At 39.3% G+C, this 26703-nt stretch overlaps 1 protein-coding gene across 5 annotated transcripts in view; it reads right to left on the reverse strand.

Annotated features, from left to right (window-relative positions):
- C1H8orf34 (chromosome 1 C8orf34 homolog) overlaps positions 1-24866 on the reverse strand; it is a 154905-nt gene extending 130039 nt beyond the window's left edge. For 3 of the 5 annotated variants that reach the window (XM_040079380.2, XM_040079364.2, XM_040079354.2), the window contains exons 1-2: positions 24368-24866; positions 751-898 (exon numbers count right to left, since the gene is read on the reverse strand). In XM_040079380.2, the coding sequence (XP_039935314.1) occupies positions 751-898; positions 24368-24436 (217 nt within the window). In that variant the 5' untranslated portion in view covers positions 24437-24866. Of the gene's footprint in view, positions 1-750; positions 899-7688; positions 7779-24362 lie in introns of those variants that run through there. The other 2 variants (XM_058423623.1, XM_040079372.1) reach the window with 2 other exon arrangements.
- Between the last annotated feature and the right edge of the window lie 1837 nt (positions 24867-26703).

Genomic DNA, 26703 nt, shown 5'->3' on the forward strand with positions numbered 1-26703 from the left:
AAAAATGCCTGGGGTTTGTTATGAAAAAGTCCTTAATGTCCATGTTAGGTAGATGTTTTACTGCCTATGCTAAAACTGTGTCTTTGATATAAATGGTTGATTAGTCAATAAATTAACACTTTGGCTATCAGCAATTATTTAATTGGCTATCAGCAATTATTTAAGCTCTGTAGTCTGAAACAGATCATCAGCCAATTTTTAAATACAAAACTAATATTGTAATAGTAGCTTGTACCAGAAAATGAAAACCAAGATTTCTATTTACAATCAGAGCAGATACTATTTCAGAATGTTATTTTAATGCTTCTGAAGATTTACAATCATAAATTATTCACACTGGAGTTCATAAAGTAGCATAGCATCTCCTCATTAAGGGTTGGGATGACAGGTATATAAAAATATGTATTATTAAGCAAAATACCCCAATAGAAGTTAATCTCAGGCACAAATAAAACATGGGAGAAAAAAGGAAAACAAAGAAAGAGGATAGCAAGGGAACCTCTCTCACTGAGACTGGGACTGTTTCCATTCTGTAACTCTGATCCATACTCACATGATAGATGCATAGGCAGAGCTGACAGACAACAATGTATATTAAATTCAGTATCTGCTGGACAATCAGGATTTAGTCTGCATGCTCAAAACCATAGAGCAGTGCATGTTCAGTAGGTACACATGCATTCGGGAAATCAGACATAAGTTTAGGAAGATTATACTGAAGACCAGCCCATTCCAGCACACAGAACATACCTGATGTTTCACTCTCTGCCCAGAGGGCAGCAGAGCCAGACAATGTTCTCTGAAGCTGACCACGGTTTCCCTGCTTGGACTGAAGATGATCAATTAGAAATGGGATTGGCTGGTCAGGTGTCTCTGTTATCAGCTTGGTCATCAACTCCTTTAGAAAATTAAACCAAAACAAAAAAATTAGTGAGATATTGCATCTAAATGAAGCCTGTATTTACCAAAAGAAAATGTGCACTTATAAAGGAAAGGTTTGTTTTCAAATTTGAAGAAAACAGCTGGAACATCCACCTCCTCAAACTACTCCTAGCTTTGTCCTGCATATCTGAAGTGTTCTCAGCCTATACAGTCTCTTATCCACTGGAATAGAGGTTAAAAAAGCCCATCCCTGTTACCTATTCAAATTTACCCCAAACAGTAATATTGTCCATTTAACCACTTAGAACCAGCACCGCTTCAGAGCTGCAAGTAGCTCTTCTCTGACCAATACATCCAAGTTTCTTCTCATTGGAAACTGGGGCATCAGGAAAGTTCATGAATTTTTCATGTCATCCAGACATAGAACAATTGTCTGGTTCAAATATGCATTTATATCTGGGAACTCCAAAGTCTGACCAAACAAGTAGATGGTTTTTAAAGCAAGTCCTCAAAAATACTATAGTATAGAAATAAATATTTTATTACACTGTTGCAGACATGGATACAAAGCCAATGTCAACCGGAAAGCACCTTCTATGTCATGCATTGGTACTATCCAACTGCTGTTCTGCACCTCGGCTGTGCAGGGCTGCACAAATAGAAACACTCTTCATTATTGCTGCTGGCCTTCTTTCTGGCTTCCTAGGCATAAAACACATTAGGAATCCAGAAAGAAGCTGTGGTTCTGCTCTGTGCATATGCTCCGAGAGGAAACAAATGACTCAGGGCAGGTGAGGTGACCCTGAAACCCATGTAGTTCTACGGAAAATCTGTGGCTGCCGCTGCAAAATGAAAAAGCTCCACAGAAATAAAAAAGTACAGGAATGTATAACAAAATGAGAACAAAATAAAAATAAAAACCAAAACAAACCCCCCCAAAAAAAACAGAACAGCTAAATTATTCAGAGCATGTATGTTCTCTTCATCTAACCCCAAGCATAAGCCTTAGCACAACTTACACACACTTAAGTCTATCCCCACTTCATCTTTTCCACACACTTTCATTTTAAAAAAAAAAATAAATTCAAATGTTGCTAGTTACTTAGCATTATTATCAGCTAAGTGTGTTGGGAAAAGATACTTCAGAAGATGCATACCAAACAGCAGCAAACATGAACACAGGATTACTAAGGCACAGCAAGTTCTCTTTGTCCACGAAAAGGAGAAAATATTCCCATTCTCATGTCTTGTGAAGACAGTCTTCTGTGATGTCATTTTTGATACTTATCCACAGTGAAATGAAAAACCCTGGGTGTCTTTGGTTTTGAACTGGAACTCCACAGGGAGAAATTAAGCTACTTACTAATCTTACAGTTGTTGAAGCTATGGAGTGTAACTTCATCTAGACTGCCTCTTACCAAGGTAGGAGAAACCCTCCGATACACAAGAAAAATCAGAAATTTAAGTAATTCATATTTTAGTTGCTTGGCAACACTAACAGCCAACCTTTATTCTTTTCCCTACCAAAATGCAGAATTAGTGACAATGGAAAAATGTAATCTAGTGCTTGTAATGGACCACAATAGCAGTAGTAATTCCACTGAAGAGGATTCTATTACTGAAGGAAAAGTGCCAGTCTATTACAGCTGACTTGTAATTTGAAAAATTTCTTAGAATCATGGTTTGAAAATTATTTTTGCCTTAGATTAGTAATACCCTGCAATTTTAACATAATATTGAAAAAGTTAATACAAAAAAATGAGAAATTTTAGAATGCCTACATATCAATATAAGACAAATGCTACTTGACTGTTGACATAATTGACTTGCTTGTAACAGGAAGAAATGGCCTTTAAGTAGCAGAAATGCATCTAAAAAAATAAAACTGATTACAGGATTCCTTACCTCTTCTGAGATGTAGCAAAAAACCTAAAGATCAAGATGATGTGAAATTAGATCCCATTATAAGGACCACTTTTTGTACCTACTGTTATATTGATAATAAGACCAGAGCTCTGTGCTGTCTCAGAGAATAACTAGTCCTATTCTGAGACAGCAGTTATTAAATTTTAAAGAACTGTATATAGAGGCTACTTTTATCTGAAATAATGAACGTGTTTACACACATTTAATGTGTACCAATCCTGTACATCTAAAGTTAATAAATAAATAAATAAATAACATTGCTGAAATCCTCATAAACTGAAGAATGTGAAGTTCAGAAAAAAACCTACTTACTCGTGTAATAAGCTTCAAATTAATTTGCCTCAAGCACTCTCAGAAACATAATTAAAAGTAAATGCAACTTAAAATGAACACAAAGGCGACCCAGGTTACAAAATCTGACATTTAGGAAGATAAAGCTCTTTACTAAAGTATTCCACTGCAAAAGGGGAGAAAAGAAACTCTTAGGAATCTGCTTCTCCAGCTGTTTCAAGCATGGTTTGGAAGCCATCTCCAATTTACCACTTTCAATGGAGTTCCTGAACTCTGGACAAGGTGCCAAGAACACCTCCACTCCAATAACAATAGCTTCAGACACATAATCTGTGTAAATTCACATTCACATGCTGAAGGTGTTATCTCTCTTCCATATCCTTCTGCACACACTGACAGACATCCCAGAAACACGATCACAGGTCCATGACCCTCACTGCCTTTGCCCTTCTACCAGTTTCTGCCACCCAGTTCATCAAGGGACACAACTACATCTGCTCAAGTCTCAACCAGTGCTCTTCAAGCTCACGTTTCCTTTGAGACTTTTGTCATCCCCAGCCAATTGACAATTACATGGAAATATGCCAGCTGCCTGTGTTCAGTTGCTTGGCTATGTCGTGAAGTGGAAGGGTTGGTGGGGTAAGAAAAACATAAAGCCAAACCTAAGCCACCCAACAAAAAAAAATCACAACGCTTCACTGTATAACATTAACTGTACATAGTGAATGCTCACCTAATTTTTTAAGTAAAACCACATACCTCTCTGGAGGTGAAAAGATACTACAGATTACGAATGTCAACTAAAGGGTATTCTCATTCTAGCACCATTCTAAAGCAAAACTAATTTAAACTTCTGATTAAATGATAGAAAGCTTTTGTGATGATCTCATCTGTTGCTCAGGTGACATCTTAACAGACAGGAGGAATAACATACTACATGGCACTCTAAATATACTTTCACACATTTGAAATGTCTTTAAAAAGAAGATGACAAAAGTGGATGCATTAAATAAGAAAAACTGAAGCGTACAAGGTACAAAAATAAAATTCCTTTTTGCTTAGCAGGAGTCTGATCTGACTCACAATGTGCTAAGTATGCAAGGTTTCACAAGGAAAAAAAATAGGGAAAAGACCAACTAGTCTCACCAAAGACGCCTCTGCATTAACAGCAGAGCAAAAATGGCGCAAGATCATTGAAACTGAGATTCATTTTTTCATGAACAAATCATCAGGTAAGTTTCAACTCTTCATAAAAACAGAAATGAAAGACACCTTAAGACAAGTCTCTTAAAAATATTAATTATACTTTTCACATTTCTAGCTCAAATGACTAAGTTTTCTACAATTCAAATAAGGCAAGTCTGTTGCTCTGTGCACAACATGCCTTATAAAAACAAATAAAAACCCATGGTAGATTGGGTCTCCATGCTGCCAAATGAACTGCTCACTATCCATAACCTCTCTCTTCCTATCTTCTTTCCACTGCTGTGTCTTCCTTTCACTCTATGTCCTTTTGTTGCTTCTATCAGTGGACTCCACACAGTCTCTTCCTCCCAGCTGTTTAATAGGTGAAGAAGCCGTTCAGAAGTCAGTAACTATGAATTCCCTGTGCACCCTCGAGACACCCTGGAGCACAGAAAAGGGGCCAAAGGAAACTTCCATAGTTACTACAGACTAGAGTACTCTGATTAATACATCAGTTTCTGCTGCTTCCCAATTATATTGCCCCAAATTAGGCTCTGCCTTGTGTGAAGGAAGAATGAGAAAGAACAGCAAGCCCTTTCAGTTAACTGCTTCAAGGATTCTCACTTGCACTGTGCAAACCAGTCCTTCTTTCTTCATACCTTGTAAAGGTATCTTCATATATTCCTACATGCATTAGTTTTATTGAACTATGTTACTTAAATGGTTAAAAAAAATAACTTGTAAAAGTTCATTTGTGGATATTTCCATGAGAGATTCATGCAAGTGTAATAAGGCTGGAAAAGATCTTGAAAAAAACACCAAGTCTAAAGTAGTGGTTTACTGTATGAATGATTTGTAAAGAATATACAGAATTTATAAATAATAATTTATAAAGAATTATTTGTATCTTTCACTATTGTGCTATCCTGAGATCCTCTATTAGCTAGTCAATGAAGACTCAAATTTTTATTTCCTTGTAACTGTCCATGCATTTAATACAAATGAAACAGTCTTCACAGTCTATTAATCATAGGCCCAATTACAAGAATGTCTTAATTAGCCCTGTCTTAATGTACCTATCAGGTTATTAAGTTAATTAAGAGACATTCTATCTTGCCCTGTAATTGGTAACAGTAACTATACAACAATCACATTTCAACTGTAGAGACTTTTATAGACTATGGCACATCGTGCACAGATTCTGGCTGTGTTATGCTCTTTTTTCATGGATTAAATTAGAAGTTTAAATACAATTAAATACAGCAAGTCTTCACAGCAATGTGGGTAGTGACTTTGTCAATAAAAGTCATGAGGGGCTAGATGTCTCCCAGCTGACCAGCCAGACTATGTCCACTTAGGATAAGAAGAACTGCTCTCCTGGCTCCACTGACTTATTGGAGATATATGCGTTGAATACAGTGAAGCTTGGACACTTAGACAGACATCTAAATTTAGACTTCTTAACCCCTTCTTACATGCTGTAAGTGAACAAAGAAGATATAAAATTGAGTGGAAACTTGTGGAAGGACAGTAGGTTTAAGAAACTTTTTAATGACTGACATTTTTTTGCTAGAATTCCACTCTGATTACTGCAGTAACCAAGCAAGGAAACAAAAATAAATAATTTTTAAAGTATATTTTAACATTATTCTTACTGCCTAAATTAAGAGTCTGCAATTCTTAAATCAGAGCAGAAATGACTGCTTAAATGACTGCTTCTACCAAAAAAAGATTATTTTCTATAGAAATAAATGAAAAATACCAGCATCCCTCTTTTGCAAAATAGACAGACTTTAAATATTCTTGAGCAAATTTTAATTAAAAGCAGTAAAATCACATTATAAACTATGAATGAAATGGACTTCAACATATTTTATGTTCATGGAAAGATCATCACATCTCCCTATAAAATAAATTATTCAATCCTACAGAAATTTCCATATAAATAAAATTCAGATGCCTGTACCATGCTATTTGATTCAAACTAACCGTGGTAGAATAACTGAGAACAAATAGTAGTCCTATTCAGCTTGCTCATGAGAATATTCAGACTTTTACCTGGAACTGACTAAAAAATTTTCAACCAACACCTTCCTTTTTCAAAACCTCACTGATGCCATTTCAGACAGCCGTGAAGTTAAATTTAATACCACAAGACTGTCATACATAGCATGGGAACACAACCCACAGAGAAATTACTTTGGACATAGAAGTAAAATCAAAGTACAAAGCTGATATGGTGGCTCTGATGCTTCGATGCAATCAAAATTCCCCTAAAGGTGGCATTGCTGGGGAAAGCTAAAGTATGAGACACAGAATGAGAATAACAGGAGGAAGTCTAAAAACAATCATTGAATAGCTGTCTTTCTTAAGTGTTCATCTACTAAATATCTGCACCAATTTTTGGGGCTATGATACTAACCATTTTTTTAGGGGGACTGTGGAGAGCAGAATGGAAACAGCAGGCTCGTTCCACTATAAATCCTTTGCAGATCATATCAGTTCCCTGACTTGGATGAACTAGCTCTATCTGAAATAATTCCAGCTCAAGCATGCAACACTTGATAAAATATGCATCATTGATCTTACTTAGGAATGGACAGGGTCTGGTAGACAACTTCAAAGTTTTACTAAGTTCATGACACTTTGTCAAACTCCACCACACACTATAACGTGCAATATCTATCTGAACCTCTAACTGCATCTTTTCACTAATTTATCCTTTGAGGTTTTTTCCTCTCCTAATCTTAGTATTTCAAATATCATTGTCCCAAATCTATTTTACCATTCATGAATTCACAAAATAGCTTCAAACACTTTCAATTTGTGACTGTATTGAAATATTTCCTTTCTCTCATTCAAGTATTCCAAGAACGTCAAGAAAGAAGTCACTGCTACTAGGTTACTCTAAAACATTAAGTAATTCTCATCAAAAGAAGAAAAGGTTTAAGGTGTGCTCTCAGAGGTGCCAATCATGGCAACAGTTATCACATTTTCTCTCATTGTTTAGTTTTCAAATCACAAAGATTTCCTATGATAGCTTATACTTCTTTCTGCAATCCTGTATCTCTGCATGACAATCTCACACTTGTGGAATTATGCTTACCATATCATTATCTGAACTCAGCAAGGATTTATCAAATGAGGGTAGTTCATGTTATTTCCCTGAAGCGTAATTCAGAATCCTTCCTCAGTTTCCATCCACTCTATCAACCACTGAAATTCTGCCCTCAGGACTTGCACTTCATATTTCAGCCAAAGAAAATGAAAACTGCTGGTTTTCTGAAGGGTCTGTAGGATTTACATCAAAAGAAATACTCATAGATAAAGACTAGGAAAGACTATTACAACCTGGACTTAAATTACAGCCATAAAACAACACTGACTGCACATCACTGCCTTACCTGAAAGCTAACTCAATAGACTGGACCTGATCTTTCTCTGATCAGCTGAAGTAATCTTATTTCATTTTCAAGGTCTAAGTTGAAATCACTTGTTCCACCATGTGCAATTACTCAGTACTGCAACTGTTAAAAAAAAAACAAAAAACCTCATCATATTTCCAGTTTAAGCTTCACTGATTTTACTTCAACCTGTCTGACATGATTTTTTTTGAGGAAGGGTAACACTAGAAACTAAAGTAGCAGGTATTTTTGTGACAGCCTCTGGTACGCTAACCCCAACCAGCAGCTAGGCACACACCAGCCACTTTGTTATTCCCACTCTCAGTGGGATGGGGGGAAAAACGAAAAGAGCAAAACCAAGAAAAATGCATGGGTCAAAATAAAGACAGCTTAATAACCACAGGAAAGTGAAAAGAAAAAAACCAAAATCAAAGAACAAGCGATACTAAGGCAACCACTCACCACCTCCCACTGCCTTGCCAGTCCAGAAGCAAGCTGTTTCAGAAAATTTACTCCCCAGGTTTAATTGCTGAGCATGACATTATATGGTAAGCAACATCTCTTTGCCCAGGTTGGGTCAGCTGTTCCAGTTGTGTCCCCTCCCAGCTTGTCCCCACCCCAGGCCTGCTTGTGGTGGACAGAGAGAACAACAGAGAAAGCCTTGAGCCTGTGCAATCACTGCTAAGTAACAGCTAAAAGACTGGTGTACCCACACTTTTCAGTCACAAATCTGAAATACACCAACATACAGGCTTGCTGTGAAGAAAATCCAGTCCCTGTGAGACCCAGTACAGTACCACGATTGAAAGGGTTATTAAGGGTTTATGAGGGCTGATCAGGAGAAGGCCATATATGAAAAAAACAATTGGTATATTAAGGAGTTGACTCAGCAAAGTCCTTAGGCTTAGGTATTCTTTATGTCTGAGAAGTAAATAATTATAAAGCCATGGGCATGTTTAAAATGCCTCGATGAAATAGATCACTGCTCTGCGACTGCAGAATTACGAACACTTCCTCCTTTCTGGAAGCCTTCCAAAAAGAAAAAAAGAGGTAAATGCAAGATTTTGAAGATTGATGGAAATTTTTTCAATAGCATCCCATGGAAAACTTTGATAATAGACATTTTAAAAATGCGTGCAGCAACCACTGCACTTCTCGGGTGCTTTGCTTTCTCCTCCCAAACACTCCCCCAGTAACTCTGCATTACTACACCACTAGATTTACTCAAGTTACATAGAAAGATAAATGTGAGATGATGTTTTAAAACATTCTACTGTGTATTCCAGTGTGTATAGCCAAAGTTATTAAATATTCTGTGTAACTTCTATGCATTAAGATTATTATAAAAATTGCTTTCACTTATTTTTTAATCTTGACTAAGAATTTTTAAACTATTCACATGGAACTTCAAATAATAACCAGCAATTACAGTGACACAAAATGGAGAATGTGAGATATCAGAGTCCAGAGTGGGGAAGTTCTAAGATAGATTTAATTACCTTGACTTCAGCTGCCTACATAAATTAACCCTAAATTTGCTCCAGTAATGTTCACTAAGCAAATGTCAAAGAAGTTAACGCATGCCCCCTGATTGTTCGAAATTACTTAAATCCTGTCATTTGGAAACGTTCCTTTAGTACAGCAACTAAACAACTATGAGCAATATGCAGTATAATTACAAGTTTTATTCATACACTTTGAATAGGTTAATATCTATTCAGATACACATCTTAATTTCCTGTTATTTATCTGTGAGAGATTGACTTGGTCTCATAAGACTTCATACCAATGTTGTAATCAGCTTTTTAAATAGAACTAAATGTTTAATATGCATCAATACAACAGAGATTTCTGAACTGGAAAGGTCAGAATTTATTGCCGTGGAAAAATCTGGAAATTACTTTTCACTACAACAAAATACAAAGAGAATATATTTGTAGAATTTATATACTGTAGTTGTGCCTGGAACTCCTTAAATAATACTAATAAAAGCGCTTTTTATATAGCATTTTAAGAACACAAAGAGGTTATTTCACATGCAAGCAGTTGCTTGATTGAGTTAAAACTACTTGTATCCTATTCCCCCACCCCCCACAGGTCACACTGATTTGCCTGTCACAGGTAACACAAGATGTGCAGTATCGTGTCAGGATAACCTGCATTGCAGACTCTCTGCAAGCTCTCAAATGCTTTTGAGAACACTTAATCATGTTCAGTTTGGTTCAACACTGCTCACACTCAGTGCTTCTCTAACTGCAACTAGAAAATTTTTTTACTATTACAAGTAACAGTTTTATATTAAGTTATTTCAAGCTGTGCCTACTTAACCCCGCGATGAAATTGGAATGAAAGAATTGGTCTCTTTCAATGCAAGAATACAAGAATTTTTTGCCATGTAGAACGCTCAGTCCACAGATATAACAAAACTTGATTATAAATGCATAATTTAATAATATTCCAGTAAATATCTAAATAATCATGTTAACTAATAAAAAAGAAATATTGACTAATTTGTTTTTATACTCTGGAGATCTTTCTCCATTTTGTGTACTATCATCTATTGAATATTACCACGTGATACTGGCAACTATTTCATCTCTAAAAGGTATCACTGTACCTGAATCTATCTTCAGACCCAACCAGGAAGTTAGCTTAATAATTCCACTTCAATTGGAAGCAAATTCCACCTCTGCTGGCTTCCATATGGATTTTTATCATCTGTCAGTTAAGCCAACATTACCTCTATGATTTTCCTCATCAACAACCAAGGTGACAAAGAAAATGCTTCAATGATTTTTTTTTCTCTTAACATTTTTTGCAAAGTTCTGACAGGTTTCTAACTTTGTCTGCCTTCATGGATTATCTTTTTATTTCAGGTCAAATTAAAATAGATATTTCCACAACTTAAGGCAAAGAAACTTCTGAGAATGATGATTCAACAACAATCAGACCAAAAAAAAATTTAAAAAATTGAGGATTAGGAACGTATGGAAAAAGACATGCAGGTGGTCCATTCTGACCTAAACAGTGCAGCAGGCTTGAAGTATACGGGTTTAGAATGCTAACTGTTTAGAATGTAGAATTGTGAAGAATCAGGTAGGAGAGACACAGCAGCAAAATTACACAGGAAAGGAAATGTTAACACTGAGTGCAGAGGTACCCATGTTCTACATGTCTCCAGTCACCTTCCAGGCTTCCCAAACTGCTTCCCACTAGCACTACCAGGTTCATTGGTCTGCCTCAGCCCTGCGAAGTTACAATCTCTGCCTGTCTCCATCTAAAAATGGCTGTAATTTGGGGAAGCACTTCCAGGACGCTGTCTGGCATTCTCCCAGAAACCAGATCCCTCAGGGTTGAGGTTTCCAAACACACACACCTGGCAAGGCCAAGGTCTGAGCCCAGGAGATGACACCACCTACTGAAGATGAACACCAGGCTGCCAGCTGGCTGCTCCTATGATGGAAAACGTATGCTTGCAAAGCAGGCACCAAGATTAGCCTGGTGAAAATGCATGGTCCCAGATCCTCTGCACAGATTTACTTGTTCACCTCATTTACTGGCTGTGTGCTGCCTTGGAATAAGACTGAAAACTCAGCAGGCAAGTCTCTTCATAATATGTCCAGACAATTTCTATCACAATACGGTACCTTTTCCTCATTACAGCCAGAAGATGATAATACAATATGGAGATAATAGAGACTTGCAGCAGGCAATTGATTTAACTACATATAGGAAGAATAATACTTTACATTCCGTTTGAACATCTTGAAATGTATCCTGAAAGAAGACACAGCCATATTCCCAAGGCATGGAAAGACACAAAATGTCAGGCATAATTCAGTAGTCATATTCAGAACAGCACGGATACCTAAATAATATTTAGCTTTCTTCATTTAAGAAGTAATCTATTTTATTTTAATCCTGTAGTATGTAATGTCAAAAATTCAATCTAAACATGGGTATCAGGACAGTCCTGCATTAACTTATATCCACAACCCAAAATCAATTCCCTGTGCCTAGACACAACTAAAACATCTTGTGTGGAACTTGGGTGCTCTTTTTTTTCACCCAGGTTTGGCTACTAGAGTCACAAAACAAGACACACACACAAAAAAAAAGCAACCTCCCAAAAACCTAAAACAAAAACAAAAGAACCACCAAAAAGAAAAAAAAAAAAAAAAAAAAGTGCCTTAACCAGTGGACAAGTGCATTAATATGTCACAAATCAAAGAGAGAGATCTGACCACCATCAGAAGAGACAAAAGCCTCTCATTCTACCTCCCTGCTTTCCACAATTGTATTGCCTATTGTGGAGCACCTTGAGGAAGGTGCTCCACATCTAACTTCTGAACAGAAAGAGTCACTGGAGAACTTCCTTCAGACTAGACACTTCGTCTTTAGAGGACGAGTGTTCCATAATCATGCCCTGCAAAGAATTCTTCAGCAAAAGACAACTGATGAGCAAAAGTGAACATACAATTGAACTGTATAAGGAAAAATGCTAAACCTTGTTGACCACATACAGTATATATACCATGGGTTACATCTAGGTGCATGTTTAACAGAATTAGAACTAGCTTGCATGTCCAAGTCCTTAAAAAAACCCTCACCTAAGGAAGTAATGTGAAAGAACTCACAGCACACCTAAAGAGCAGTTGAAAATGGAGAATTGTCAATATCAAGCTGCAAAAAAAAGACTGAAATGTGAGGATGTCAGATACCACTATTTGACCTCTCAGGCCAAGTGCATTGGTTGCGCAGCCTTAAGGCTGACGCTTCTATCATGCCCACAAATAAAGTAGGTCTGAGATAATGGGGACAGCTAAATAAATACTAGCTGACATAAGTTAGATACACTTTCCACCCTGTAAGTTATAGATTAGCTAAGATACACATAAGATGGCTATAATAAAACCATTTTTATATTATGCAAAGTGTAATTACGAAGTAAGAAAAAAAATATTATCAGTCTCTGTGTACCAAAAATACAAGCTAACAAGTATATTTTTCCTGAAAGAAAAAGTACCGGAAAAAGTTATTTTAAAGACTTAAAAAAAAATGAGGACTAATAATTATATCATACGTATCAATTTACTAAAGTCACTTTCTAGCCCAAACAAGGTAACTTTAACACATACACATAACTGGTAGGTTTCCTGAAAATGTCATTTGCACTTTGACTATATACTCCATATAAACTGTCACTATGGACCTAGTCACCATGTCCTCATTAGCCTACAAGGGACATGACCTGCAACATCCAGGAGCTGTCCTCTAGCTCAGGTTTTCAAACAAAGCACTAAAGGTCTACATTTTACAAGAAAGCTAGAGCCTTAGGTGGTTATTTAAAGAGGTACTGCTGTACTAACAGCTGGAGACTTTCTATGGGTAACAACAGTAATTCTTAAGAACAGATAATTGAATTATACCTAGAACTGGAGTTAGGCCCATCATTTCTCATCAGACACTTCTACCATCATGACTGCAATGGCTTGGGCAACTAAAACTCACTTTATTTCTAGAAGCTGAAATCTGGGTGATTTTAGATGATGAGAGGGTTTTGGAGCTGTAGAGCTATTTTTATGAACAGCCAAAGCATTATTAATCTGATTTTCTAATGCTTTTTTATTTAGAAAACAATGTCTGTGAATCACTGGTGTACGTTTTTGTTTGTTTCCGAGACTGCAAAATAACTTCCTGACCCCGACAGCGATTGTCCAATTAAAGCTTCCTGATGATTTGATTGCTCTTTATTTAACATTATACTAAATCTGCCTGGTTATGAGTGAAGGCCTTCCTCCTGTAAATCAGGGTATCACCAACTGCAACAGGGCTCCCTGTGGGAATACAGCGTGCTCACATGGACTGCACTGCAGCCTTGAGACTTGTCAGCGCTCTGAATTGCCACACTGAGCAGCGGAGGAGGCAGAAATCAATTTTTTCTTGATTGTGTGGCACCAATTAATGGGATTAATAGCACTACCAGGCACTAAGGCAGCATAAAGAAAGAGAAAGCAGAAAGCCCATAATGAGCTCAGGGCCTTGCTGTGAAAACTCCTAAACCATATGAAAACCATAGGAACCAGAGGGGTTTGCAGGCTCTATGCAGACAAACTACACAAAGGAAGGAGAAACACAAGCACAAAATAATACATGATAATGCAGCAGGACAGCATCAGCAGAAGTAGGAACTGTAGCCAGATAACTGACTATCATTTTAGTATCCTAACTACTATATATTTTATTTCCTCTTCATACTAAATTTTTTTTCAGTGTTTCAGTAAATGTTAAGTGGATCTTCATTCTGGCCAACTTCATTTCTCTAATCTTTTTTTCTATTATCACTGGGAAGCATAAAATAAAATAAATTCTCCTGAGTTTCTTTTTCTCCCCTGCTGTCTTTTTCTTTCAGGTATTCCTCCTTTGGGGACCAAGAAATCAAGATTAAATCAGTTGCTCTACTAATTTAGACTTTTTTTGTGTTTATCTCTCTGCATTGTTCCTTATTGGTAAGTCTACATCCAGCCTTTGTCTCCAAATAGCTTCACTGTCTTACACTTTATATTAGACCACAGATATTACTATCTAATGGCATTACTCTGAACCATAACATGCTTAGGAGGAGCTCTGAAACACCTTTTTAAATTTTTTTACTGGGGTTTCTACGTCATGCGAAAGTATGTCCTCAACACAGTTATGGGTGGTGGTTCATATTCCTCACTAAGGGAGTTTCTGCATCTGCAAACCTTGGTCTTCTCCTTTCCTGGACATCTCTGTGTTGTCCTCATTACAGAGGAAAGGCAAGACTCTTCAGAATCCTGAGGATGAACACCCAGGTCACATTGGGTGTACTGAGCATGTCATACCCAAATGCAGTGGACACGTGCAATTAACACAATGTGTCTGAATGGGAACACACAACACCCGGTGCATTTATATGGGATCTCTGTCCACCACACACAGGATTCTCCAGCCTGTTCCAATGTTTCAGTGTCTGTATGCATTTCATAGAGCATGCACATGCACACACATTTCAGTTCATGTACATCCAGTCATGGAAATTATCCCATCTCTCTTTTCTTCTCCTTCAAATGAAATAATAACCTTAATTACACAAAAGCCCCCAATTCCCTCTCTACGAAACTATCATCTGCATCATGAACCTTTCTCTTCCTAACTGGCCTACGCACAACTGCTTCCACAGGATCTCTTCAAAGGTCACCTACAGCTGAAACTACCCCTCCTTTTCGGTTCTGTGAATCGTATTTCACATCTCCACATTCTACAAACCATCTCTCATGTCCCCAGTAGAGACTGCTTCCACTTATTTACACTTCCAGGATGAATTCTGTTATCAAAAACATAAAGCAGCTTTTCTGCATTAGGGCACCAAGAGGAACATGGAACTTATGATCATTCAGAATTCCTTTCTTTGATATAGATACCTGACCAGAGGCATATTTCACAATCATCCATTTACCTCTCCATTCATACAAATGTCAGCAGAGGCACAACGCCTGTCAAATTGTAGGGTAGCTCCTTCTTAATGAAGGAGTTCATGGCACAGGAGTCAGGGTTAATAGTGGTGCTAAGGACACCTTAACTCTCTGGCAAATCCCTGCCTAATATATCCAAGATCAAGTACAAGAGATGTGAGTCAGACACTGCAAAACATACATACTCTTTACAATATAATCTTCACATAGTGAGTTATATCTTCTTGTATTTCCCCTGTCTTTGTCACTCTTTGGTTATACTGTTAGCAACCACCAGCACAAGAACCTTTCCTTAAAAAAAGAAAGTACACATTCCAGGTAACCATTTGACACTAGGGACTAAGATTATAAAAATAAAATAGAAAAGAAAAAGAACACACTGGCAATGTAGCATTAATCTTTTTCATCTCATCCCCTCCCGTGCCTCATGCTCCTGCTCAGTGTACTCATACGGTCTGTTTCCTCCTAATTTGTTCAGCCATCCTCCCTAATTATTCAATTCCCTCTTCTGCTCCTTCACAGAATCAACCGGGCTCCATGACATCCCCCTCCAACCTATGGGGATCTTCACCTTTAAAAGAAAAGATCCATATGAAGCTAACAAGCAGACTAGCTTTGCAGATGTCTTATGCCCACCTAGTAGCTTGTTACTGGAGAAAAGCAATTGTCCTTACCTCCCTCCCTTCACCCTCAGGTCACCTACATTTTCTCTCCCAAGTCAATGTCACATTCCTCATCAGACTACATGGTGACCCACTGAGCTCAGCCCACTGAACAACTTTTACTTCTTTGTAGACTTCATTTTCCTCTATTTCATATTCCCAAACTGGGTAACTGTAATGTGACACAACCACCACTTCTGGAACAAGGACAGCAGGAATGTGCAGCCAGAAATGAAGATGAACAGGACCTGAAGCAACTGGCTATTAAATCAGCCTCAAAGCCCATAGTCCTGAATACTAAACCATCAGAGTGTCTGGAGTAAAACAAACTATGAAAGGAGGAAAGATTCAATTAAAAAGGCTCCAACACAGTTGAAAGACCCAAACTCTCATGATTCCTACCCAGAAAGTAGCTCCTACAAAAGCCAACAAAAGAGCTACTGTATAGCAAGTATATTGTACCAGACACCATAGAGAAATATCATAGATGAATAGAGTGATTTCATTTATTGAATATTGCTGGTAAAGGGAGCTGGAAAATGAGGAAGGAGAAAGGATATTTCACATAAATACACAACTAAAAGTTTTGACTCTCTGTATGAACAGAAATTTTGTAAGATGTGGCTAATGTAAATAACCTTCTATTTATCATGGGTAATGCACATGCATTCTTAATTTTGTATGCGCATTTCTCATAACTGTAACACATCTCCTCATATAGTGCTATATACACTATATATATCCCAAAATCTGAGGTGTTTCACTGGAAACTCCATGTTTAAGGCAAAGATAATTACTTGAGTTTTATGTGAATAAGGGAAGAAAACTGCCCAAATCAACAGAAGAGAAAAACCAGAGGGTCATCATAACTACAGCCAAATGATTCTGCCTGAACATTTACAGATGGAACTAAAAATAAGTATTCAGTGAAACTGAGCAGACAAAGGAGAATTGACACAGCACAGCAAATGGACCTGACATAAAAGTTAAGGCCACCTAAAATGTGTCTGCTGCAAGCTTTTAAAAAGGATATTATCCTCTATACTAAAAGCAGATTTGGATGTTGGGTTGTCTTGGCAAAGGCATAGGTGTGCATTTCACGTGCTCATGCTCTTTACCTGTGTCCTAGGACAAAAATCTGTAATCCTTGTTTCTCCTATCAGCTGTGCACTGCTTTTATTTCCTTTAGTAATGTGTGAGACAGCCCACTGCCTTAGTCAGGAGGCCAAGGGTTTCCTAACAATTGTATTTGAAAATGTTTTTAACCACATCTTATGGTTTCAGACAGAGAAGACTCTTAACATAGAACCTATCCTTCTGTCATACCTAACAGCTCATACAACATTTCTTAGGAGAAAAAGTGTGCAGCTGTGCAAGGGGGATAACACCCAGTACAGGAAATAACACCTCATTGTTTTCTGAGTAACTACAGACACTCAACTGTGTGGGTAGTGTTTGTTCCAAAAGTTGGTGAACATAAAAATGCTTCCAGCCACCTCTTGTAGTCCAGAGGTAAAAAAGTATCTCTATCCCTCCTCACTCATACAAAAGCACATATGCTTTCCCAGAAAAATAAAATATCAGCAGATTTTAAGATATATATTAAAAATCACCATACAAAAAAATCCAAAATAATCACTAGACAATTGAAAATTAAAAATTAGTCCCCACTTCTTTATTTGCATATATAAGACAAATGGAAAGACACAAGTGAGAATAAAAAACATCGGGGGAAAAAAGGAAAGAATATTGATTAGACAATCAAAATAAGAGGCAAATTGTAAAAGAACATGATATTAAAATACTCTCAAATATCATGTTTCTAACTCAATTTAAATATTATGTTTCTAGCTTCCATTTACTAAGTACCACTTTCAAAATAAGAAACATCAACAACAGGTGTCTGTCTAGGTGTTTCTTTTTAGTCAATGACATGATAAAGCAAATAACTAAGAAACCCACTTGCTCCAGAACAGTAAAATAGCACATCCCATGTGGCAAAAATGCTGGTTAAGCTGTTCCCTTCCCTCCCAGAAGCGCCTGAAAAAACAGAAGGCTGAGACTATGCTGACTCTGGAGTATGGACAGAATCTAGCCCACTTGGAAAAGCATAGGTAAGTAAGGGCAAAGAACATGTTAGAAAAAATTATTGGCTGAGTTAAAACCGTCAAAGTATTTTACTTTATATTTGCCACTTCACATTGATCTGTTGTACCAAAAAGACTGGATTATCAAAAGAAACAAAATAATCAAAGAACTTACTACAACCCTGTTAATGTAATCCAAAACTCTGAAGTTACTCCATAATGTGATAAATCACAAAGAAGTAAGACCAGTAGTAATGGGCTTATTTTGATCCAGAATGATTAATTATTAGATGGGTTGCCAGAAATAATTAAATATCATATCTGTTTCCTTTATACCTTACCACTAAGCAGCCAGGCTTTGCTGGTACATGATGATGAGAGCAACCCAACTGAGAACAACTTCTCATTTTCCCAGGTATTTTTTGATGCAAGATAGTTATGCCCTCTGCTCCCCCTCTCAAGAAATAAAGTAATTGTCATTTTGAGAGTTTAGAAACATTAATGTAATAAAAGGATGCTGTTATGATACTTCTGCCTTAGCATTCCATATTTTAGATACAATTCTTCCAACCGGAAGAATTGCATCTAAAATACAACTTGGATTTTTTATTTATTACGGTGTCTGTTGCCGAAGAAGTTTTTTTTCAGAAGCAATTAAGAGTACCCAATTTTCCATTTCAAGCAACGTATATTTTTGCCATTATGAAAACAAGGTTTATATGACTACTACCTATGTTCTTGGTCACACAAGTGCATACCTGTATCTATGATAACTTTCACTGTCTTTTTCCAATATACTTTTAAAGTCTTCAACTAACTTCAGACAAATTCCCAGAAGAATAAAATCCAACTCCTTTTAAATGCTGAGAGATTATCTACTCAGGTAGCAAGACAATATAATTTTCCTCATTTGGGAACACTTTTTTCTTAATATTACAGTAGAGTAGAATTATGACTGCCTCAACCACATGGAAATTTCTGTCATTTGCATTTTGTTGGTCACCACAAAAGCCGAGTAATAAGCACAAATCCATTGCTTACGGAAGCATTTGTTAATGGAAAAGGGTCTCTCTATAGTTTTAATTAGCATCTTTCACTTGTTTTCCCTTAAACAAAATTTTATCTAAGGAAACTATGAGAATATATGATGAATTCTCCAAAATGCAAAGGACATCTCCACACCATTTTTCCCTTTAACCTACATTCCCCTTAAATAAGTCTTTGACTTCAGTGTGCATTAAGGCTACAATAACACCCTACTGTAACAGACACCAACAAAAATAAAAACTAGAACTTGAATGTGATTCCCTACCCACTGCTGGGCAAGACTGCAGCATTTCTAGACCACTGCTGGTTTCCACACATCCTTTGAAAAACAACTAATACTGGCCCCCCTGCAACAGGAACCGCCACGCTGAAACAATGTCACTAAAGTTAGTGCCTAAAATGATCCTTGTGATGTCTAAGTACGGACAAACTCAGCCTTTCAAAGGCCCCATCTAGCTGCTTGAAATTAAATGCTTCACTACATACATTTGTGTAATCCATGAAACAGACCCTTTCATGCTAGGAACCGCATCTAACCCATTAACGATAATACCAAAATAAAATATTATCTGAGCAACCTCAAAAGAAACAAATTGAGGGTATCTCTATCATTGAAATTGCAGATATTGCAACTTAAAACATAATTTTATACTGTGAGAAATTATGAACTGGTTAATAAGACATTCAAGCTGACAGTGTCTACCTTTGCATATTTAAGAACCAAGGGTAAACACTGCTTCAGAAGACAGTCTGAAAATTCATCCACTTTGACTAAGTCAGTCATAAGATGCACTATAGATAGTGTTCACCACCAAATGGTTTAAGTGAAAAGCGTAGTTATTTTATTTATATAATGGACACTACTGCATAATATATACCAAAAATGCTATTATTACGTTTAGAGAAAGAAAAATCATCACAGATTTAAAAAAAAAAAGGTTTCTTATTGTATTTGTTTCGGCAATTATGTCTGCTAAACCAAAAAATAAAAAAGCTAAGGGTGCTATTATGAAGCCTTTATGTGGTTTGAAATAAAAATTACTGTTCTAATACCACATTACTTGGAGAAAAAGATATTAGATAACCAGGGGTTTGGCATGTTTATTTTGAGAAGAGTTATTTTGGCTTTTTATAACTCAAATAAATTACAGTTCTGGGTTTGCATAACAACGTACCTGCTGGATGCTTTTTAGCTGCAGTTCTAGAAATAAAAAAAAATCCAAAACACTAAATTTATCTCCGAGCTCTTGAAATTTTATTGCAATCTGTTCTTAAGAGTGCTTATCCAGCTTTCAAATTCCCAGAAACTAACTGTCAGGTTGCCCAAACGAAAACATAACTGAATGTTAAAGAGATACAGTCTTACAGATGAATAGATGTACGGATACAGGCAACAGGATTATTCATTGAGATTATTAGCACACAAAAAACTTGTTGGATTGGATGCTTGAAATGCAAAGTGGGTCAATACTTCACTCAGACAGAAATGAGTGGGTGCTGATTCCTGAATACTCTGTCCCAGCCAATTTTAGGCACATACCTCCTGTTCACATTTTAAAAAGACAGGAAAAAAAAAAAACAACAGAGAAGCTTCATCACAGAAATAATTCATATTTAAAATTCTTGTTACACTCCAAGTTAATGTGAAAAAAATCTCAAAAAATCAGGTAGTGCCATGGTATGTGTTGCCACAAAAATCCCAGAAAATAGGCATTTCTAAAGGGCATTCCTCAAATCTAAACTCGTTGTCTAAACACAATATTCTCAGATGCCAACAATCTCTTACAGAAAGATGTCTAAGCTTTCAAAAGCAAAATAAAAAAATAAAAGATACCCATAACACCTACACAGAACAGGGTAAGGATGCTCAAGAAACCTGGCAGAATATAAGGGGTTAGTTTAAGATGTTACTGTCAGCACTAACAACATCCACATGCCCTGGGGTATTTAGAAGCTGAGCTACAGGCCCGAGATCTTACCTGCAAAAATCTTGGGCACCTGAAAGATGAAATGGCAGAGAAATAACAGTTTTGAAAAACCATGACTTGGGGACCTACATTCAAAAGGGAAAATGAGGCTGCAGTATTGAAGTTGTTTTGCAACCTGTCTTAAACCTCAAAACTGACACAGTCTCAGATGTACGCAGTAATTCCTGCCTACTTTCCTTCCCACCTCTAACCCATAAATAAGAATTTACCTTGTAAAAATGCTTGGAATCAAGTTAATCTGTGCTAAGTAACCATTCATAGCTAAGTGGAGAGGGCTTCCTACTATGTGTTAACAGATACTGGTAGTCAGTAGAAGATCTGCTGAGTCAGCTTAAGCTCATTAATTTTTCCTCCAGGAGGTTGCTCTTCACATTTCATTATAGAGAAGGAAACAACTTTCTATACAAGGCAGAGCCTAAGGTCTTCCTGCATCTCATGTGACAGCACTTCTCTTTCACAAAAATCAGGAAGATAATTCAAGTGTCAAACCACACAAAACCTCAGCAAAGATGTTCTTAAGTAGGTACTGCTGGTTAATGAAGTACAAAAATCCCTAACCGCTGTAACCGAAGTCCACAAATACAGGACAGAATGGAGAAAATAGTCACAACCAAGAACTGCAAGCAACTGGAACACAATGACCTACTAGCAAGAACAACTACTGCTCTTAACTGTAATGCAGGGGAATTGTACTTCACCTTCAGTACACCGCCAACTGTTCCATCCATCAGTATTCTGTGCCTCTGTAATTGTCTAAAATCAATGGTATAAAGTCACCCTGATCGCTGATTATTCATTATGAAAGTATGAAATACAATCTGTTTATGCATGACTATCCCTGCCTTCATCTCAGAAAGCTCACAGGTTCTCTCTCCATGTCCCTCATTCCTGTGACTGCCCTCAGCTACCCAGTATGTTTTCATGCATTCCCTGAAACATTGACTTGAAGCATATATTGAGCAATTACAGTCATAACCTCCTCAGCAAATAACACTGAAGAAAACTGAACCCAAGTCCACTCTGTTCTGAGTTGGTATTAGAAAATTAGTACTCCCTGGAGAAAAAAAAGATTGACTGTCAATCATGACAAGTTATGGTTAATCAGCATCAGTGGTATAAGAAAAGACCAGAAGCGGTATAAAAAAATGCTAGCTGTTCCTGGATGAAAGATGAAGCACAGGTCTCCTTTTGCAGTGTGTCAGAACTTTTAGACACACGACAAACTGACGTCTTAGAGACTACATCTGACTGTGAACACATAGTATTCTTGAAACAGCACAAAGCACATCTAATAGGAATACTAGTATAGAATGCAAAATTCATCCGTGCAGAGTCTTTGATCAACTCCTATCAACTTCAAATGCCTGTCTTCCTTTTTCTACGGACTACAAGATCAAGCACAGGTTGCAGATCTTCAATAAATTGTTGAGAACAAAAAGCACATCAAAAAATTAAAAATGAAAGTGGATTTTAAATGGCCAATCAGGAAGTAGAGGAGATGAGACTTATGATCTTTTTCCTCCCAGTGTAATGGACTAAACTAACTGCAAACAGCTGCAGGAATGCCATAATCCTAGATCTTGAAACCAGTCACTAGTGTTCAGGTGTAAGTGGATTTCACACCAAAAGTCTTCCTTGTATACAGGAGTGCACTGAGAACCTGTAGACAGCCTGCACAGTTGTGCAAAGAGCCTTTCACATTCTTTCTATCACAATAAAATTCCTACATTGCAATGATTACTGAAATATGTAGTGATACATGAAATGCTGAAACAAATAAACTTCTTAATCTTTCTCTCCGCTATTGATAACTAAAACATCCTACAAAAACCCAAATAGAGATAAGCATCTTATACTATGGAGAAACTAGGTTAAAACACAGTGACTCAGAACAGAGATGTCAAGTAGTTCACTTGAATTTTAATGCGCAAACCAATGGGTTAAGGAAACTTAGAAGAAAATCAGAGCTGTCAAGAGCCTAACTCTTGAAGAACTCCAAAGCATTCCCATTGAATTCCCATTGAAATAAACAAGAGTCAGCTACGTATGTAGGTAGACCTAGCAACACAGCTGATTGAACAGAATTTTATTCAGGAATTGAACCACTCAAATGTTTCCATGTTTATGAATTCTTTAACTAGAAAAATCACCTGCTGTTCCTTAGTATCCAGTTACTGTTCCATCAAATGGGGCTTTATTTATTGCAAAACAGAAGTATCTAACACTGCTAGCAGTGAACCAGTACAGTCTATTTCAACAGCCCATGCACAAAAAAAATATAAAACCAGACCACTTATGAACAATTTTCAAACAAAATTTGAACCTTTCTTATGGGGCGGTGGCAAAATATACACTGAAGATGAGGCATCCACCACACCAGAATAAAAGAGATTTTACACAGATCAAGCCTGATTGAGAACAAGTTAAATACTGAAAAAGAGAGACTTGTGCCTTGTGATAACACTGACAGAGCGCAGTGCATAATATATGTGCATTTAGATGCTTAAAACTGCATGAGAAACAGGATGATTAAATGGTAATAATCACGATTGCTCTAGTACCCTTTCAAATTCTAAGTGTTCACAGCTTAGGTACTGAAATAGTCAAATATGCACATCTGTGCATCTACAAATCCCTGCAAGAGCATCGTTGCAAGGAAACGGAAAATCTGTAGCAAAAACACGGTGTATGACCGCAGATAAAAAATTCAGAAAACACCACCGACACGGACTTTTCGCAGGACAGACTTCTGTCCGAGCGCTCGGTGCAGAGGGTGCGTTTCCCGGCGGGAGGCACCCACCTGTCCCTCACCGCTGGCCGGTCACGGAGAGGAAGCGCCTCGGGGCTCGCCCGCGGGCCGTGCCGCGCCCCGATGCCCGCTGCTCGGTGCTCAGCGCTGCCGCCCTGGAGCCGGGGGGGTTCGGAAGCGCCGCCTCCCCTCGCAGCGCACGGCGGGTGCGCGGTCGCTGCGCGGCTGCCCGCGGCCGGGCGGCGGGGCCGGGCCGCTGTCCCGCGGCCGCCGGGGCGAGGCGGGGGCGGCCCCGAGGGCTCGGCCCGCGGGGCACCTGTTTGGCGACCCGCGCGGGATCGTGCGAAGCAGAGGGCGGCGCGTCCGCGGCGGGGCGAAGAAACGGGGCACGTCCTCGGGATAGCCGCGAAGGGAGGGCTGCGCGGAGCACCGACGCTCGGAGGGGCGCGGAGGAGGGACACGAGGGTACACGCGTGGCGCGGGGCGGCAGGACAGGGCGAGGGGTGCCGGCACTGCCGAAGCAGCGTCTCAAACTCATCCTCTCCCCTACGTTCACCTGGGCTGCGCGGGGGGCCGCGGCCATCGTGGGGACAACCCCGCCCCCACCGCTGCCCGCAGCGAAGGAGCCGGCCGGCAAGAGCGCACCTTACCTCGAAGAGGGGACCAATCTTATTCTTCTCCAGGTAGGCTTGGATCCTGGTCTGCTGGTGAGACGCCATGAAGACCCCGGGGGCGGGGGTTTGAGCTCGTCTCCCCCGTCGGCGGCTGCAGTCCCTCCGGCTGCTGGCGGCTCACTTCCCCGCTGCACAAGGGCTGCCACAGCGGGAGAGGGCGGAGGCGCTGCCGAAGTCCCCGGGACGGAGCTAACTCAGGTAACTGGGGGCGGGGGCAGGGAGCCGGGTGCCAGTCGCCCGCTCAGGTGGGCGCGGGGCTGGCTGCCCTCAGGGAGCAGCGGGCGGGCGCTGCCTGGAGCGGAACGCGGTGCAGGGAGGAGAGGAGCTGCAAAGGCGGCCCCCGAGCCCGCGCCGCTCCGCGCTGCGTGTGTCAGTCCGTCTCTGTCTGTGTTTCTGTGCCAGGCAGCGCCTTGGTGACGGGAGCGGCCGCGGCTCTCGCTGCCGCCCTCGCCACAGCGCCGCTGCCGAGGCCGATAGCCGCGGGCTCCCGTCAGCTCCGCGGCCGCCGGCGCCCGTTGACGCCCGGGCTCGGCGCACAAAAGGCGGGAGCGGGGGAAGGGGGAGGAGAGCGGGCGGGAGGCGGGGGCTGCTCTGCCTCCGCCGCTCCCCTGCCCGCCCGGGGACGGGCTTGCCCCGGGCGGAGCCGCGGCCCCCCCTCCTGCCGCCGTTTGAGGAGCTCCCACCTGGCTCCGGTCCCCCGGGCGGGGTGAGCGCCGCGGGCCGCCCGGCGTGAGGCACCTGAGCGGCACGCGAAAACTTCAGGGGGGGAAGGTCGCGGAGGAGTGAAAGGAGTCGCGCTGCCAGCAGGGAAGGGAGCTGCAAGGACTACAGCCAGCGCTGTTCCTTAATTTCTGTTTAAATTATCTTTAAGTCTTAAAATGCCACCTTTCTTATGATGCCAATGAAATTCCCAGTTAGGTACAATGAGCATCTTAATGGAACAATTGGAGTAGCTATGCAAGTGCATCCTGGTCGCGGGTTTTGTTGAGTTCCAGCAAGCAGCGAAGGGTGCTCGGCCAAAACGCGATGGAGCAAATAAGAAATATTCAGCTGGCTTCCGAGAGTAGTGAGTTAATGGGTACATCAAAGGATCCGTATTTATTCTGTCTTCACTTCAAGTAATTAGTATCCCACCATTTTTGGAAGCAGGATCATAACCAGCTTTTTTTTTTTTTTCCTTTCTTTCTTTCTTTCTTTCTTTCTCTCCCTCTCTATTTAGAGAAGAACAAACAAAAACATGTTTCTTGAGGTTTGACACTTCTGTTCTTCTGCAATAACTGATTCTGCTGTACTAACATTAACCTGTTAGGTAAAAAATATACATATATTTTATTTTAATAGGGATTTTTGTTTTGAAGACACAAAACAGCTTTGGAGACTATTGGGAACATTTAGCACATCTGCTGAATCAGGCTGCCTGTTCCCAGTCAAGCAGTGTTCTGCAAATGCAGGAGTACAAGCATCTCCTGATTCAGAAACCGCTAAAGGTAAGGATGAATTTTGTCAGGAGTCAGAAAATCCTGAGTTCCACTCCCATAGCCATTGACTGTTGTTTGACTTCAAAGTCCTCCGTACTGACCTAAACCTCAAGCTTCTACCTAGAAGGAGGTCAGGTGTAAGTATGATAAAGAGTTTGCAGTGCATCCTGTAGTGTAAGCAATAGCCTGTAGAATTCTTTAATGGTTTGCTGGAATGTGCTCATCCCAGTCTTACTGAGGCAGTGTTTGTTTCCATAGTAGTCACTTAAAAATGGCACATTTTTCTATTTGAATTCTTAGTGGGTAGTCTTCTAAAATTCATATCAGCTCAGAGTTTTAGTTCATCTTCTTCAGCAAAGTACTGCCTGGTGCCACTTAAATAATATGGTGCTAAGCTAGTTTAATCAGCCTAATGAGGATCATGCAATCATAAGGGTAATTGCCAGTGATGCAGGTTCTCTACAACAGCTCTAATGATTCCCATACAGTGGGGATGCTTGTAAAATTTCATAAATCTCACTAGAACCCAGACTGCTCCAATAAATAAAAGTCTCCCACTTTGTAAAATGGTGCCCCCTCCCATGATGCAAAAATGAGAGCATACGTTTCTATAGCCCTAGACAGCCTGATTTCTCAAAGTAGCAGCATTTCCAGACCTGCTGGGACGTGGCCATATCAGGACCTGCAAACTGTCACTGTGTAGACCAGGAAGAGGACTGAAAAAAAAGAAACAAGACCGTTAGCAATATGAATAGAAGAGAGAAATTATTAAATGAGGTTTTAAAGATAACTGTCTATGGTTGTGTATTATACAGTTAGATAGATGCCAAAATC

This window comes from Hirundo rustica, chromosome 1 (assembly GCF_015227805.2).
Source record: "Hirundo rustica isolate bHirRus1 chromosome 1, bHirRus1.pri.v3, whole genome shotgun sequence".
NCBI lineage: Eukaryota > Metazoa > Chordata > Aves > Passeriformes > Hirundinidae > Hirundo > Hirundo rustica.